The sequence below is a fragment of the Falco biarmicus genome, chromosome 1, assembly GCF_023638135.1.
Source record: "Falco biarmicus isolate bFalBia1 chromosome 1, bFalBia1.pri, whole genome shotgun sequence".
Lineage (NCBI taxonomy): Eukaryota > Metazoa > Chordata > Aves > Falconiformes > Falconidae > Falco > Falco biarmicus.
The window spans coordinates 70,212,451-70,227,680 of record NC_079288.1 but is presented as its reverse complement, the minus strand read 5'-3'; the positions used below and the strand labels follow the sequence as shown (position 1 = coordinate 70,227,680).

The 15,230-nt window shown below is 40.7% G+C and overlaps 1 protein-coding gene across 6 annotated transcripts in view; it reads left to right on the top strand.

Moving 5' to 3' along the window:
• ATP10D (ATPase phospholipid transporting 10D (putative)) overlaps positions 1 to 15,230 on the top strand; it is a 51,532-nt gene that overhangs the window by 23,313 nt on the left and 12,989 nt on the right. For 5 of the 6 annotated variants that reach the window (XM_056357033.1, XM_056357053.1, XM_056357024.1 and 2 more), the window contains 8 exons: positions 85 to 216; positions 1,071 to 1,198; positions 1,345 to 1,597; positions 7,540 to 7,775; positions 8,451 to 8,639; positions 10,727 to 11,342; positions 12,786 to 12,895; positions 13,769 to 13,895. In XM_056357033.1, the coding sequence (XP_056213008.1) occupies positions 85 to 216; positions 1,071 to 1,198; positions 1,345 to 1,597; positions 7,540 to 7,775; positions 8,451 to 8,639; positions 10,727 to 11,342; positions 12,786 to 12,895; positions 13,769 to 13,895 (1,791 nt within the window). The remainder of the gene's footprint in view (positions 1 to 84; positions 217 to 1,070; positions 1,199 to 1,344; positions 1,598 to 7,539; positions 7,776 to 8,450; positions 8,640 to 10,726; positions 11,343 to 12,785; positions 12,896 to 13,768; positions 13,896 to 15,230) is intronic. The other variant, XM_056357043.1, reaches the window with a different exon arrangement.

Here is a 15,230-nt window from a genome sequence, read left to right as displayed (position 1 = left end):
TGTTTCCCAGAGCTTTAGAAATACAAAATATTTGTGATTCTGATACCTGCTATTGGAGAATTTCAACCTGTGTTGTGGTTACAGGTCATGAAACCAAAGCCATGCTGAATAATAGTGGCCCTCATTACAAGCGCAGTAAATTGGAAAGAAAAGTGAACACTGATATTCTGTGGTGTGTTCTGCTTCTAATTTTGATGTGTTTAACTGGTGCAATAGGTAAGTGAGTATCAGCAAACTCCTGCTGTTTTCCTTTCTCAGCTTACAATGCTTAGTGTTTTATTTTGGGGCTGATTCGTTCTAACAGCCCATCTCAGAAACTGCCTTTATCCATGCATAATTACCTAGCAGTTGATTGAGGATGCTGCTAGGTTTTAGATCATGTTGTCATGTTTAATCTGGAGCGTGGTCAAGAAGTATGTTCCTGATGCAAGTTCTTAGGTCTGGAGCTGGTTTCTCTAATTGATTTCTCTTTTCTCTTACTAATTGCTCTTCAGAACTGTTTTCTCTTATGATTTTTCAGATAACATGAGATGCATGTATGGCATTGTGGGGAGAGGCCTAATGTGACTAGAGCTGTAAGGACTTGGTGTATTAGGGATTGATTAAATAGTGAGCTTAAGTAAATCTAAACAGACTGGACTAACTTTTATGGCCAATCAAAAAGGTGTTTAAAGCATTTTAAAAATAAACTTCTTCAGGCTACACTTGATGATATGTTGACAGATTAACTAAAACCTGGACAATGCATTTACAAAGGATAATGCAATTAATTGCCAGAGGTTGGGGGGGGAGCGAAGGGAAGGGGAGTGTTTATCTCAGTATTCCTTTAGTTCTGAGATATGCTGTGCAGATGTGCTGTTGATAGAAATGGCACATAAAGTATTTATTCATGTGTGCATTGATCTTTGATTAATTTTAATGGGGTTCCTGGTGAGGAGGAACTCAAAGAGGTAAAAAGGTAGTTTAAAAACTCAGAAAAGAACTGCAGTGTTAACAGCTAATGCCATGACCCTGAACTGTGATACAGTTTACATGCAACTGACTCACTTTATCTGGTTCTTGTTTTCAAGGACATGGAATTTGGTTAAGTAGATATTCGGAAATACCTTTTTTCAACATCCCTGAGTCAGATGGAAAATCGATCCCTCCAACATTAGCAGGGTTCAATATGTTCTGGACTATGATCATTTTATTACAGGTAACTTTGGTGTGCTTTGAACATGGGTCATATTCTGATCTCATTTATATCCTTGAAGTAACTCTTTGGCTTCAGTAGAGCTGCTTCATGTTTGTAACTGGCCAAAGAGTTTGGTTTTATTTAATCCACATGTTTTATTTTGGTAGGTCTTGATCCCAATTTCACTCTATGTTTCAATTGAAATTGTCAAATTGGGACAAATCTATTTAATACAGAATGACATTGATTTTTACCATGAGAAAACAGACTCAACAATTCAATGTCGAGCATTGAATATTGCTGAAGACCTTGGCCAGATTCAGTATATCTTCTCTGACAAGACTGGAACCCTCACTGAAAATAAGATGGTTTTTCGGAGATGCAGCATTGCAGGACAGGAGTATTGCCATGAGGAAAATGGTAAGACACTAAATCATAATGTTCATAATGGGTCATTTTTCTCTTCTCAGAGAAGCTGAAAGTTTTGATTGGGGTCCAGTGGACTTCATGAGATTTGTGTAGCAATACACACTCAAGGAAGGTGTTAATTCAGACTGTTGCTGCTAATAGCCATGCATTTTTCCACATTACTTGAATCCATTTGTAGTGTCTTAGACTTCAAGGCTGTATGTAAGGTGCTGCTTTGCAGCTGGTTAAGTTCCAACATATTTGATACCACAAAAAAAAATACTTTACTTGCTCTGGAAGAAGTCATGTCTACTGTGTTTTGCTTCTGTCCTTGGAATATTCAGAACCCAGAACACCAGAAAATTGCTCCAACTAGTCTTCCCCCTCCCCGTCTCTTTTTTAAAAATTTATTTTATTTTTATTTTTATTCAGCTAGAGTGCTAGCATTTTCAGCTTCAAACATCCTGTTGACTGCCATAGCAGTGTGCCACCTTTATGCAGTATACCTTAAGGTTCCAGTTCAACACACTGTTGCCCTTGAGGGTACAGTAATCCAAAATAAGTATTCTATGCTGAAGTCATAGAATCATAGAATGGTTTGGGTTGGTAGGGACCTTAAAGATCATCTAGTAACAACCTCCGTACCATGGGCAGGGACACTTTCCACTAGACCAGGCTGCTCGAAGCCCCATCCAGTCTGGCCTTGAACACTTCCAGGGATGGGGTGCCCACAGCTTCTGTGAGCAACCTGTTTGTGTCTCACCACCCTCACAGTAGAGAGTTTCTCTTTAATATCTAAATCTACCCTTTCTTAGTTTAAAGCCATTACCCCTTGTCCTATCATTGCATGCCCTTGTAAAAAGACTCTTTCCAGCTTTCTTGTAGGCCAGACTTGTTAAAGTCAGAGCTCTAACAGTAATGTTAGGGTACAAGTCAAGCAGATGTGTGTACATGTGTGTTAAGGCTGAAAAGATAAGTACATCCATCAGAAATAATGACTGTTGCATTCTTACTTGGATCTTACACACCTCTTTACTGATAGCCAAAAAGTCAAGGAGCGGCATAGTTGCTGCCTCAGTGTCTAATAGTGTGGCATCTTTCTATATACATTTCATGAGAGCCTGTTTGAAGCCGTCTGGGAGCCGGGAGAAGACACAACTCCAGACACAAGAGAAAATTGGGCAGTGACGTGAAGTCTTTGATTCAATTAGCTATTTATTAATTAGGTAAAACGACAAAGTTTTGATTACCATTACCGTATGTAAGTACTAGTGGCCGCAGACATGTGCCATTTTGCTGGTGAGCAATGCAAACATTCCATATGAGATCAGCTGTGAGGTGCTGACAGGTGGACCCAGGAAGTACAGCAGCATATTAAACCTGTCTAGTTTTGGTGGTTTCACTGCCAGATAGAACTGCTGACGATTGTGAGCAAAAGGCACACCCTGCTGGCCACAGCAATGAATCGGTTCAGCCCTTGTGTCAGAGGAGCAGATGGTTACAACCATTTTTACGGTAACCTCTATACATATTTTGAAAATCTCATTGTAAGGTGTCCAGCTTTGCATAATTATACCAGGAAGGATGATAACAGCAAAGAGTGAGGAAATATTTTTTAAGTTTTGAATTTGGTGAATGAACAACTTAAAAAGTAGAATATATTTTCAGAGCATTTCCTAAAGGAAGGAAGAGTATTTCAGAAGATCTAAACTGAAGAGCAGTGCAAATGATGTAGCTGTGGCTGATACAGGTGTCACTGTGCCACAGAAAGTATGTCTACAATGTACTTCTACTAGTTCGCTTAGAGTTATCTTCCAGAAATACTAGTGTGTTAATTATGTTCATAATTATTTCCTGCTGTGCCCTGTCTTACCTGGAGGGTAAGCATGTGCTTCTTCCTAACAAATCTAGAATATGGGAGCCCTGAAAATGGGTTTGAAAAATTTGGAGATCTTGTGCTTTAGTCCTGTTTTACATTTGTTCAGTTGCATAGAGCTGCTCTTTGCAAGGCCTCCTGCTGCATATAGTAAGAGCTGCAGTGCAAAACAGTACAGTCTTTTGTATATAGGCTGCTTACTCTGTACATACATTTCTGTATTTATGTCTGTATTGTCCAGAGTAAAGGGATGCACATGAGTGAAGACACAACAGCAATGACTGTGATTCAGTATAATCCTGCATATAAGTGCTCCCATGCAGTGTTCTGTCTAAAGTAATGTGTGCCTCTTGCAACGTGGGAGCAGAGCAGTGTGGTGCTATAAGAGATGCCACATAGCAGTTGCCGGCAGTGGGTAACACATTTGAATAAATTGGGAAGAGCCACTGAAGGGTCCTGTTTATGCTGTCGGCATGTTTTCCCTGAAAAACCCAGTCAAATCACCCTCCGATCCAGCAGGACTGTTCAGTGAAGTGTCCCTGTAACAGGACACTGACAAACTGATCGGGCACAAAGGTCTCGGCTTTTCTGGGGCACTGAGAGGCAGAGTAAACAGTAGGAGTCAAGAAAATCTTCACTCCTCCTTTCACTTGACATGAAATTGTCAGAATGCAGGCTTCTTAGCAGTCTGGGAGCATGGTGGAATGGGCATGTGTTGTCCAAACCTGCTTCTATAACCATGTACTAAGTCACTGTTGCTGCTTTCTAGTTGTGATATGAAAAGGAGGGGTGGAGGGGTGGAAATCCTCTCAACCCCAGGTGTTTGTTCTGTCTATTAGCATCCCAGGAAAGCAGAGACCCTTGTGCCTGACCAGCCTGTCGGCGTCCCATTACAGGGACCCTTCATTGAATGGTCCCACTGGATCGGAGGGCGATTCGACTGCCTTGTTCAGCAAAACACACCAACAGCATCAGGGGGACCCCTCAGTGGGTCTCCCCACTTTATTTGAATGTGATACCCACTGCCGGCAACTGCTAGCGCCCACAAAGGACTAACACTAACAGTTTACAGAATAACACTATTATAAAATTATGACAAGTTAAGGTTGGTGATTGCTGGTGATAGGGGCTGTCTGCAGAAACAAGCTTGAAATGATACACTACCAAACTGTATACAACCAGAACCTTAACTAACTCATTCTGGCTGTCACTAATTATGTAGCATGCATGAGTCAAAGTTCTTAGCCAATAGGCATCCCTGTGGGGGGACAAGGCAGATTCAGCCCGTCGACTGATCCCAGAAGTTACGATGGGATCTTCCTCTCTCTTCTCCCCTCATCTGTCCACTTCTTATATACTTCTAGTATATTGTTCATCATACACAGGACGGGTTACAAATTTCTCGCTTCTAATGCAAATAGTACGCATCCTCAGATAGCGCTGCTGAAGTTCTCTGCTAACTGCGCATGCTCCTCAAGCGGGGTTTTGCCCTCTTTTGGGGGGGGGACATTTGAGTTGGAGGTCGTGATGTCCCACTACCGCTATTATCTTTGTTCTATTTTCAACTAATTTTCTGTTGATGTCAGTGGATTGCAACACTTCATCATCCTGTTTCCTCTCGTAGCCAGAACTTTCCTCACTTGAAGGCTTCTTTCTGCGTAACTTAGGTAATGGTGTTCTTGTCACTGCCTGTTCTCGCGCTCCCCAGGGCTGACTCCCTTGATTAGAAGTCCCATCATTCATGACAACTTTAGAGTGAGTCAGCTTGACCTAGCTTTGTGAACACTGAATCAGAGTGGGTAATCCAGGAGTTTAGACAACAATTCCCCCTGCCCTGGACTTATTTCCATCCAGGACTAGTCCATTTCCGTCACATTTAGGTGGAGCTTGAGTGACTCTAGTCATACGTATGGTTGTTACTAACTGGTATCACATGCCCGGTGAGGTGTAGCGGTATCTTGGAGGCAGGTAACTTTGGGAGGGAGGTGTGCGTGTTAGTATTGCAATGAGATGATTTCAATCTGAGGGAAATCATTTCACCACAATGGTTGACTCAGCCAGGGACATCTCATGGATTCTTCACGTGACAACTGGTATGCAGCTTATCAGCTGTGTGGTGCCATCAAGTGCCTGTTCCTTCAGGGAGCCGACAGAGCATGGCTGCAGGGTCTCCACTCCGCTCTGTCATCATCACTCTCATCAGCATGTGCTGAGCTGGCAGGATGCTTGGGGAACTGTGGTGATGTAGATTCTGTGCATGCCAACCATCTTGAAGGCGATAGCTGTATTTTACCCTAAAAAATCCTCTCTATAATACTATGCTTCTCTTAGGACCCAATTTTTCTCTAATTCCCTCCCTCAAGGTGATTTTCCCACACTAGTAAAAGGGATCAATATCATATGTGGGATATTCTGTTTGGTAGTTGTGGAGAGCCACCATTTGTTATGTCCCCACCTATCTTATATTTTAAAAGAACTACGTTATTAAATTGATGTTGACGTCAGGGAGGTGGCCTGCCAAGGGACGTGTAAGCTCTGCTTTCCTTGGGCTCATCAGAATGGCAGGATGAGGGACAGGGGGCTTTCATTTACATTCCAGAAAGAGAAGACAACAGGAAATAAGGAGAACTTAGGCTAGCAAATCTCGTAGTTCATTTCCTGAACATAGCTATGCTCCTGCACTTGGGCTAGGAGGAAAAGGGCTCACATAATAAACCCATTTCCATCTCCCTTTGAGCGCCAGAGCTGGGGACTCTGAACTGCTGTTAGGTTTCCTGCTCACATAAAACAGAATAATACCCCACTTTTCAGTTTTCCTGTACAGTAGTTGCCACTTTAATGAAGAAAAAATAGGGAATTAGTGGAGTTGCAGATGTCTATATGTTAATACTGGTTTTTTTCCTAGGATGCCATCATTTTTATTCACATTTTAATGAAATAAATAGGTAATGCACAGCTCTTGGAACGGTTTTCCCATGTCATCTGTGGATGCAGATGTTGAACGGCTAGTATATGCTCATTGCATGCTATTTTCACAGTGACGGGTAAAAACATGAAAGCTGAATAGTGTACAGTGACCTGGCCTTGCCTGAATTGAGATTGCAACTTCTTGCATGTGATTCAACGCTGTTCCAGAACTGCAGTGCAAACGCTGGGATTTGTTCTTAACAGGCACATGATAGCATAGGCGTGTTTTCCTTTGCTACATTACTGATCTTCCTAGTTGGATTTGGGGCAGAAAACTGCATTTATGTCTTTGGTGCAAAGGTGTTAGACATGTAAGTTTTATTGTTAAAACCTGATTTTCAGTTAAATACTCAGGAAGTGTATATGTGTGTGTGATGGGGTTTCCAATACAGAAATTATAAACACAGTCTCAGTGAGTTCCTGCTAGAAGCTGTGCTTGTCAAACCGCTGGCATACAGTCCTTGATCCATCATAAAATAATTAGGCTAGAAAACATATCAGGAGATAATCTGGTCCCATTTCTCTGGCCTAAGGCAGAGTTGTTGCTCTCGTTCTTTATGAATGGTTTTTTTTTGTTTCTTCAAGACCTCCAGTGATGGCCAATTCACTGCTTTCTCAGACATTGTTTTAGTACGTCATGTCTGCTCTGGCAGAAATTTTGCTGATACCTAGCCTGAGTTTGTCTTGGGCCATTGTGATTTCTGATATCCACAGTGCACATAGAAAACAGGCTATTTTCCTTTCTCTATACAATTGCCCTTCGTGTACTTGAAGAATGTTATTTGACTTCTATCAATGTGGCCTTCTGGAAGCTGTGTAATTCCACCTTATTTTACTGTTTCCATGCAGCTCATGTTGTCTAGTATACTGATAATTCTTGCTCCCTCTTCTGGATTCACTCTAGTGGAGTGTTGCTCTTGAAGTCCGGTGTCCCAAACAAGAAGTCAGTGTGATGGCTTGTTACATGTTTTATTTTTCACAAATGGTGGATTAATCTTAACTATATACTGAGTTCCTTACTTAAAAATTTTGTTTCTTGAGCCTCCAGGCAGTATTCTAGACAAGTTTCTTTTTGTTCGTGGAACACTTAATTTTGTTTCCTTTTCCATAGCAAAGAGGTTGGAATCGTATCAAGAGATGGATTCAGAAGATGAGGATTCAGCTGATCGTCATTGTGGCTCTTTGACCCATATGTCAAAATGGCAGGGGCACAACTGCAGAGACGTGAATGAACCTTTGAACAGAAAGTCTTTGAATCAGTTGTCTTGTAGTTACCCTGCATTAGGAGGGGAAGATGGAGCAGGCAATTTTCCCCACTCAGGACCTCTTGCTTTCAGCAGCCCCATTGTAAGTAAAAGCTGTTAGTTTTGATGCTAAATTTCTGACATAGTTAATGAAGGAATATCTTTTTACTCCTGTTTGATCAGAGTGCTTGTCATTTAAATAATCCTTCCTCTCTTCCATCAAAACCAGTGCCTCCCAGGTTTCTTGGCTACGTCCTATTTGCAGCTGACATTGTCAGACGTTCATTGGGTTGTGAAGGTGTATGCTTTTGTTCTTGCTACTGTGAGTCCATGATCACTCCAGCTAAAATGACCAGCTTCATCTCAATAACAGTTTGTTCTTTTGATTTAAGAGGTTTCTAGCATTTTCTTTAGTTTTTAATAGGAAATATCTATGTGACCGATATTTATTGGAGGCTATGAGAGGTAAAAACTCTGCTTCTGGACCGAGAAGTGTCTAAATAGCATTCCTCATACTTAACCTCTGTTGAAGTGTCTATGAACTAAGACTTTGCTGTTGACCTGTCTGGGCATGAAGTTTGACATTTCCAATGGACTAGCACAAGGCAGTGAAGACACCAGAGTGTTCCTCTTATTTCGTAGTACAACCAACTGACAGACAGCATCTGACAGGAGGGAAGTTGAATGAGGTTCTACACTTCATCTGTAACTGATTTAACTTCCAGAGATGAGATAAAGTTTATATCCTAATGGACAGTTTTGTTCACTTCATCAATAGGAAACAGATGTTGTACCAGACACCCAACTGCTAGAGAAGTTCAGTCAAATTTCTTCTGATTCCTATCAACGATCAAAAGAAGCAAGCAGCAAGTTATCTTTGGAGACAATGTACATCACTGACTTCTTTCTTGCTCTGGCAATCTGTAATACTGTTGTAGTTTCAGTCCCCAATCAACCACGTCAGAAGGTAAGAAGGCCTTATTTTTGGCTATTTGGCCTTATTCGTAAATAAACAAGCTCTCTTGGGTTTGATTTCAAAAGAAAAAAACAACTAACTGACATACCTTCTCTCCTCTATTGATTTGTCCAGTTAGAAAGAAGGGAATTACTATAAACCCACGGGATGCAATGAGTCAATGTGTGATATAATGCTGGTACAATTTTTCCAGTGCAGAAAAATTTAGCTTCAATATTTCTGCTTCTGTGTGTAGATTGCTCTTAACTTCTACAAGAAAAATTTTGAGATCAAATTGCAATTGTGATATTTTTTTTTTGTCTGTATTGTAGTTATGCTTTTCAGAAAGTGCATAGCTTCCTTTTAAGAGTACACAACCACTCAGGTTATCTTTACAAATACGTTATTGTTGGCTGAAAGATAAGAATAATCTCAGAAGACTCCCAGAATATTGGAACTGAGAATGCTTTTACCTGTTCCCTGACTACTCAAATAGAGTTTCAGAAAAAGTATGAAAGATCAACTTCTGTATGTGTAATAATCTGAAGAAAAAATGCTTTGCAGTATGACATAAAGTGGTCTCATCTTGAATGTACAGTGCATTTGCTAGACTGTCCTAGTTTAATGGTTTGTAGTGTGTTTTAAGTCTTCCTGAGACCACTTACTGTTTTCAGAGCACACAACCTAACATCTTTTTAAAGATACCATCTTTTTCAAATATTTTTTTTTTCAGGGTAGGATTTTCATAACCCCATCTTTTACCAATTTTGACTGTCTTGCAAGATAGTTCCCAAGTTCAGCTTTGGTTTCCTTCCTCCCCCATTCCCTGGTTTCCATTTGTTGACTGTGTCTTTTGAAACAAATGTTTGACATGTGCAGGACTAGGTTTTGGTCTCCATCTAGACAATGAACCTACAACCATGGCTGAAGACATTCCCCAAAGATATCAATTCTGTGGAGTATAAGGTACCTCCTTTGTATAAATAAGCCTGGTATCTTAATGTGCTTTCAGGCATTCCCAGAAAGCACACTAGGCAGCCTACATGTCCATGTGTGGATGAGGCAGCTGTGTTCACAGTTACTAATCAGCCATTCCTCAAAGGTGACGTAGAAAAAAAAAATGTAGCCTGTTTAGGGAATAATATTTCTGGATGACTTGCTAGCAGGGGAGAAGCTCCAGGATCTACCAGGTAGGTAGGTTGGGAAGGGCAATGTGATGTGCCACGATGTTTCTGAGTTCATGATTAGGGAATGAAGTGAAAGCTCGAGGCAGTGAAAGGGTTCGGTGTTAGTGTTGCCTTAGGGAGAGGTGATGAAGGGACGTTCCTAGTTTCTATTTACATAGTACTGAATGGAGACATTCAAACTTAGGTGCAGTTGTAGTAGAACTGAAGTCAGTGTCTGTCTTTATGCTTTTCAGTGGCAAAGGGGAGAACGTGCTTCCTGGTGGTAGCTCATTTGTAACTCTTCACCAGGAATGAGAAATTAATGTCAGCATTGCATGGCTTGTTCCTTGTTTGTAAGCTGTTAGCTGCCTAACGGTTCTGAGTAACAATATGCCAGTTATTTTATAACATTGATGAGAGAGGAACTGTCTTCTGTTTTAAATCCAGGCATTAAAATTTTTTGGTAAGGTACTGTATTTTTAACAGTACTTGTAGCTAGTTACTGTGAGGGGTATGGAGTTGGTTTATTTTTCACAAGTATCTTGCCAATTCAGAACAAGAATTTAAGTGTTTAGTTCATTTGCCACAATTTTTAAAGGTCATAATGTCGTACTGTTTCACTGCTGAAAAAGTTCTAGAGAGAAGTATTACATGGAGTCATGAATCGGACCTGAAATGCATACGTTTTTCACATCTGAAGTATTTTTACAGTTCTTTTGGTCTGAATAATGAAGGTCTTACAAAAGCTGTTTAGTATGCTTATATGGTTATATGTTTAATTGAGCTGGCCATCTTTAATACAAGCAATCAAACTCTTAGTAAATTTTAAAATATGACATTCATTAAGGAACAGACATAGTTTGTAAACTGTCCTTCTTTAGTGTAATAAAATATAAAGAATTTAACGTAAATGCTTTAACTCTTTTGTTCCAGATGAGGCACTCTTCGCTGGGTAGGATGCCTATTAAATCACTTGAGGAAATCAGGCAGATGTTCCAGAGGTTATCAGTTCGGAGACTAAGTTCTTCCCCACCTCCAAGTGTGAAAGAGTCATCATCTGAAAGCCCCAGTAGTTTTGTGCGCAAACTGTCTATTTTCAGAATGAAACTGGCTTCACCTGCTTTGAATGGAGCTGCTCAAAGGGCTGCTGAGCCTCACCATACTAACAGCCCAGAAAATTCCAAAGTGCCTCAGGAACTAGATACAGTGAAGGTAGTTGCTGGCTGTGAACACAACAGTGCTGCATCATCTATTGAATTGTCTCCCCTACCTAAAATATGTTACGAAGCTGAGAGTCCAGATGAAGCTGCCTTGGTTCATGCTGCTAGGGCTTATAAATGTATTTTACGGTCGAGGACTCCAGATCAAGTAACTGTGGACTTCACAGGTCTGGGATCTTTAACATTTCAGCTTTTGCATATCCTGCCTTTTGATTCAGTTCGGAAAAGGATGTCAGTGGTGGTTCGGCATCCGGTCTCCAACAAAGTGGTGGTGTTCACAAAAGGTGCAGACTCAGTCATGATGGATTTGTTGAGAACTGCATCTGAAGGTATCTGTAGAACTTATAAGTCTTTGCTCATCTTTGTCATTTTTCAGTATGAACACATGGCCTGATTCATGACAAGAGACAAGCAGCCAAAGCAGAACTAGTATCTGTGAATAGTTCCTTTAGGGAACCCAGAAAAGCAGTATGGCTTTTCACCTAGATATGTCTGTGCTCTGTGCTGGTGTGCGAACTGAGAGGAGAGAAGCAGCTGTTATTCGAAGGATTTAGTGTTGTCTAGGCAGACCCTTTGGAGCCAACTGAAGTATTTTCAATTATAAAGTAAGGGCATCTGCTTGAATAGTTGCCTTCTGCTACACAGTGAGAGTTGTTTATTAGAATGAGATACTTTCTAGCCTTTACCTATTTTAGTGTTTCTGAGTTTTTGGAGAGAGGTATCGGTAGCAGGTATCACCTATCAGTGTTTTTTGAGTTGTGGGATTTTTTTCCTTTGACTATTTCTGTGTTTCTAGATGGAATAGTAATAGCGGTAAAGTTGTGTGGTGCCTCCTGCTGAGCCCTGTTGTTCAGGGGTAAACATTTTTGAATGGGCCACTGGAAGGATGCACCCTGTTGTTTAAGCGCCGATTTATTTATGCACTGTAGCAAATTTTTTAACTGAAGGCAGTAAAGAGAAGGCAGTGTTCTCTGTGTATGTTAGAAATAAATACCTAAATATATTTAAATTCAGAAGGATTTGGTTTTTAATAGTTTGGAAAGTAACATAAAGGAATTCTTTTTAAAGGCTTGCTTCTGCAAAAAGGAGTTTGGTTTGTATGTTCCATGGCTGGCTGATCTCAGTGAGGAAGACGGGTATTTCTAATTCCATGGGTGGATTTTAACTTACCCAGTGTTATAGCCATCTAAAGTCTAGACAAAAAAACTCTGTAGGCCATGGGCCAGAAACAGTACCTCCAAAATCTGTTGTCTTACTAGGGGGTTAATTTCATATCTGGAGGTGCCTCTCCTTACTTTGTTTCTCAAGGTAGACTTGGAACCTAACTTCTACATGTCCAAAGTTAGGTGAGTTGAATGCCTGTCGGAATAGACCACTCCGTAACAGTTATTTTTAAAAAAGCTTTTCTGCGACTGCCCTTTTAGCTCCCTCCTACTAGACCAGTGACAGTAAAGCTGCTTGAGTGTCTGTAGCCCAGTACATTTTAGAAAGTAACTTTGGTTTAGAAAAATATTTTGATACACTAGTGACATCTAAAGATATATCAGTACCAGATGGGTTCCCCCTCACTGCTTGTACAGACTGGTGCGCTGCATGCCCACTGTAGATACAGCCACAGTATGTTGTGCAAACATGAAGATACATTCATAGTTAAAATAAAACCTGTTGACATTTTGGTATTTTTAAAATTTATTTAGACCTTCAAAAATTTCCACTAAATTTAGCCTAAGAATGCATATATTAATTTGCTTTCTTTGCTTTTTGTGTGATAGTAGGTACTAGTTGTTCAGAAATGGAACAAAAGGAGATTAAAGAGAGAACTCAGAAGCATTTGGATGACTATGCCAGAAGAGGACTACGCACTCTGTGTATTGCTAAGAAGGTATTCCTTTTAATACATATTTTTAAGAATGTGTACAGTCTGTGACCAACCTGAGTGGTATCATCAATGGAGCAGACATCACCACTTCTGAACAGATGCTTCTGTTGCCACATTTTGTTTATCCTTATGCTCTTTCAGGAGGAATTTGTAAGTTGACCCAAATTTCTGACTTCTGTTAGATTGCCATAGTTATTGTCAATTTAGGATTAATAGCCTAATTCTAAAACAGGCGGTGTCAAATAGCCTGTTTTTTCTTCAAGAGTCCTGAGCAGGTTGTCTTGTGTTAAACTTACCCTGGCTGGAATTACAGACACAGAAAACAAATGAAGTCAGACCTGTTCTATTGGGTTTCACAGTTTGTAGTGTTAGAAGCTTTGGATGAAAAACTTCAGTGATGTTTTGAGATCCCATTTTAAATTCAAAGCTGCTCAGAAGTAAAATTCCTTAGGGATTGAAACAGGCAAGAAACCTCTTTACGAAGCCTTATGCAAAGTGAAAGTACAGGCTGTGTAGCTGTAGAGTCATCAAACTGTACACAGCTGCGCGGTGATTCTGTGGCTGTGTCAATGCCGCAATTAAAGAGTGGTAAGGAGAGTTATACTGTGCTTATTGGCCTACCTACCTTCCGTCTAAGTGGAAATTTGTCAGGTGGCTCCAGGGACCTGCAGGGTGCTGGTGATAATCTGACTTGTGAAGCCCGGCAAAGTAATCTTACACTATGAATGCTGTACTGAATCGTGGCATGTTAAGTGATGCACTGCCAGGGCTGCGCTTCTGGGTTCAGTATGGACATATGGGACAGCAGAAGTAACTGTGAGGTGCCTTTGAAAACACAATGTAGATATATGCCGTATGTTTTCTCTTCCTCTGTAGGTGATGAGTGATGCAGAATACGCAGAGTGGTTAAATCATCATTTTTTAGCGGAAACGAGTATTGACAATAGGGAGGAGCTGCTGCTTGAATCTGCCATCAGGCTTGAGACTGAACTGACTTTGCTCGGTAGGTATAAAATACTGTTAACTCCCAGGAAACTGCTTATGATGTTCATAATTGAAATTTACCTGCAGAGAGCTGTGCTAACCTCACTTTGTGTAACACATAGCTTTCTACAGACCTAGAATTTATTGCCACTCCTGAATTTTCATAAATCATGCTGGTAAGATTGTACCAGTAAAACACACTGAAGACAGCTAGTGCTCTTCTGTTGTTTGTAAAGGGTAAAGTTTTACTGATTTATCTTTTTTTAATTTTTTTAATTTTGTGGTAACTAGAGTTTTTAAGTGTCATCATAATAAGTATGTGAAGTGGTAATAACAACTCACAGACCTGTGTGGGCAGACATTCACAGGGATCCCACTTCTGCGCATGTTTCCATCGTTGTTGCATTTGTGGCACAGCAGGTGTGCTTGTGCTCTGTTCTACTGTAATAACGTGGAGAATAATAATGTTAGGTGTGCTTTTGCAGGAACCATTCCTCTGATGGTGATTGCTCTGTGCAGAAATGGGGAGGCCAAAACCAAATGAAAGACGTTTACTGTAGATGTTTAAAAGGTAAACTGCAGGCAGTCTGGGAGAATAGCCCTAGAGGACTGTCCAGCAAATTAACGCTTGGAAAACAAAGTGACTGTGGTGGTAAAGGCAGCTTATGCTATAGGTGAAGAGGGACAAATCCTGTTACGTGGAAAGGTGTTACTTCCCTTATTTTGTGCCACATCTGATCAGAAAAAATGCCATAAACTTTGATACTAAAAGGAATTCTGGGATTACTGCCTTCAGTTTCTACGGAGAAGGCGGAGCAGTGCTGCTGTAGTTTTAAGGGATGAGTGGCTTATACAGGTACCCGTTTGTACTGGAGTCAGCAGAGGCAAGTCTAGTTGCTGTGGAGACTTGCTGTCCTCCAGGCCAAGGCATTTTTTTGTCTCGTGTCTCTGTTAAGACAGTAAGCAATATGGGTTCGCCCTAACATTAAATGGGAGTGAGAATAAGAAGGATAAATGGCTTCATACTACCAAGATGCTTGTTTTCAGTACCTCTGCTAGCTTAGTTAGCTCTGCCTGGGGCCATATGTACATTGTGATCTACAGAGTAGAAGTCATTACAGCACCTCTCGTTCTGCCTCTTTGAGCCTTCCTTTGCTTTCTTAGTAAACGTTACCTGTTGTAGCTGCAGCTGTAACTTTGACTGTCCTCTTAGGACTGAGAAATGGAAGACTTTGTCCTCAAAGAACAACAAGCAAAAATTCAAATTATCTCAGTATTGCCAGAATCATGGAGGACAGCAGTGGTTTGTAGTCCACTGCACAGGCAGGTATAAAATCCGTATGAATATATATAA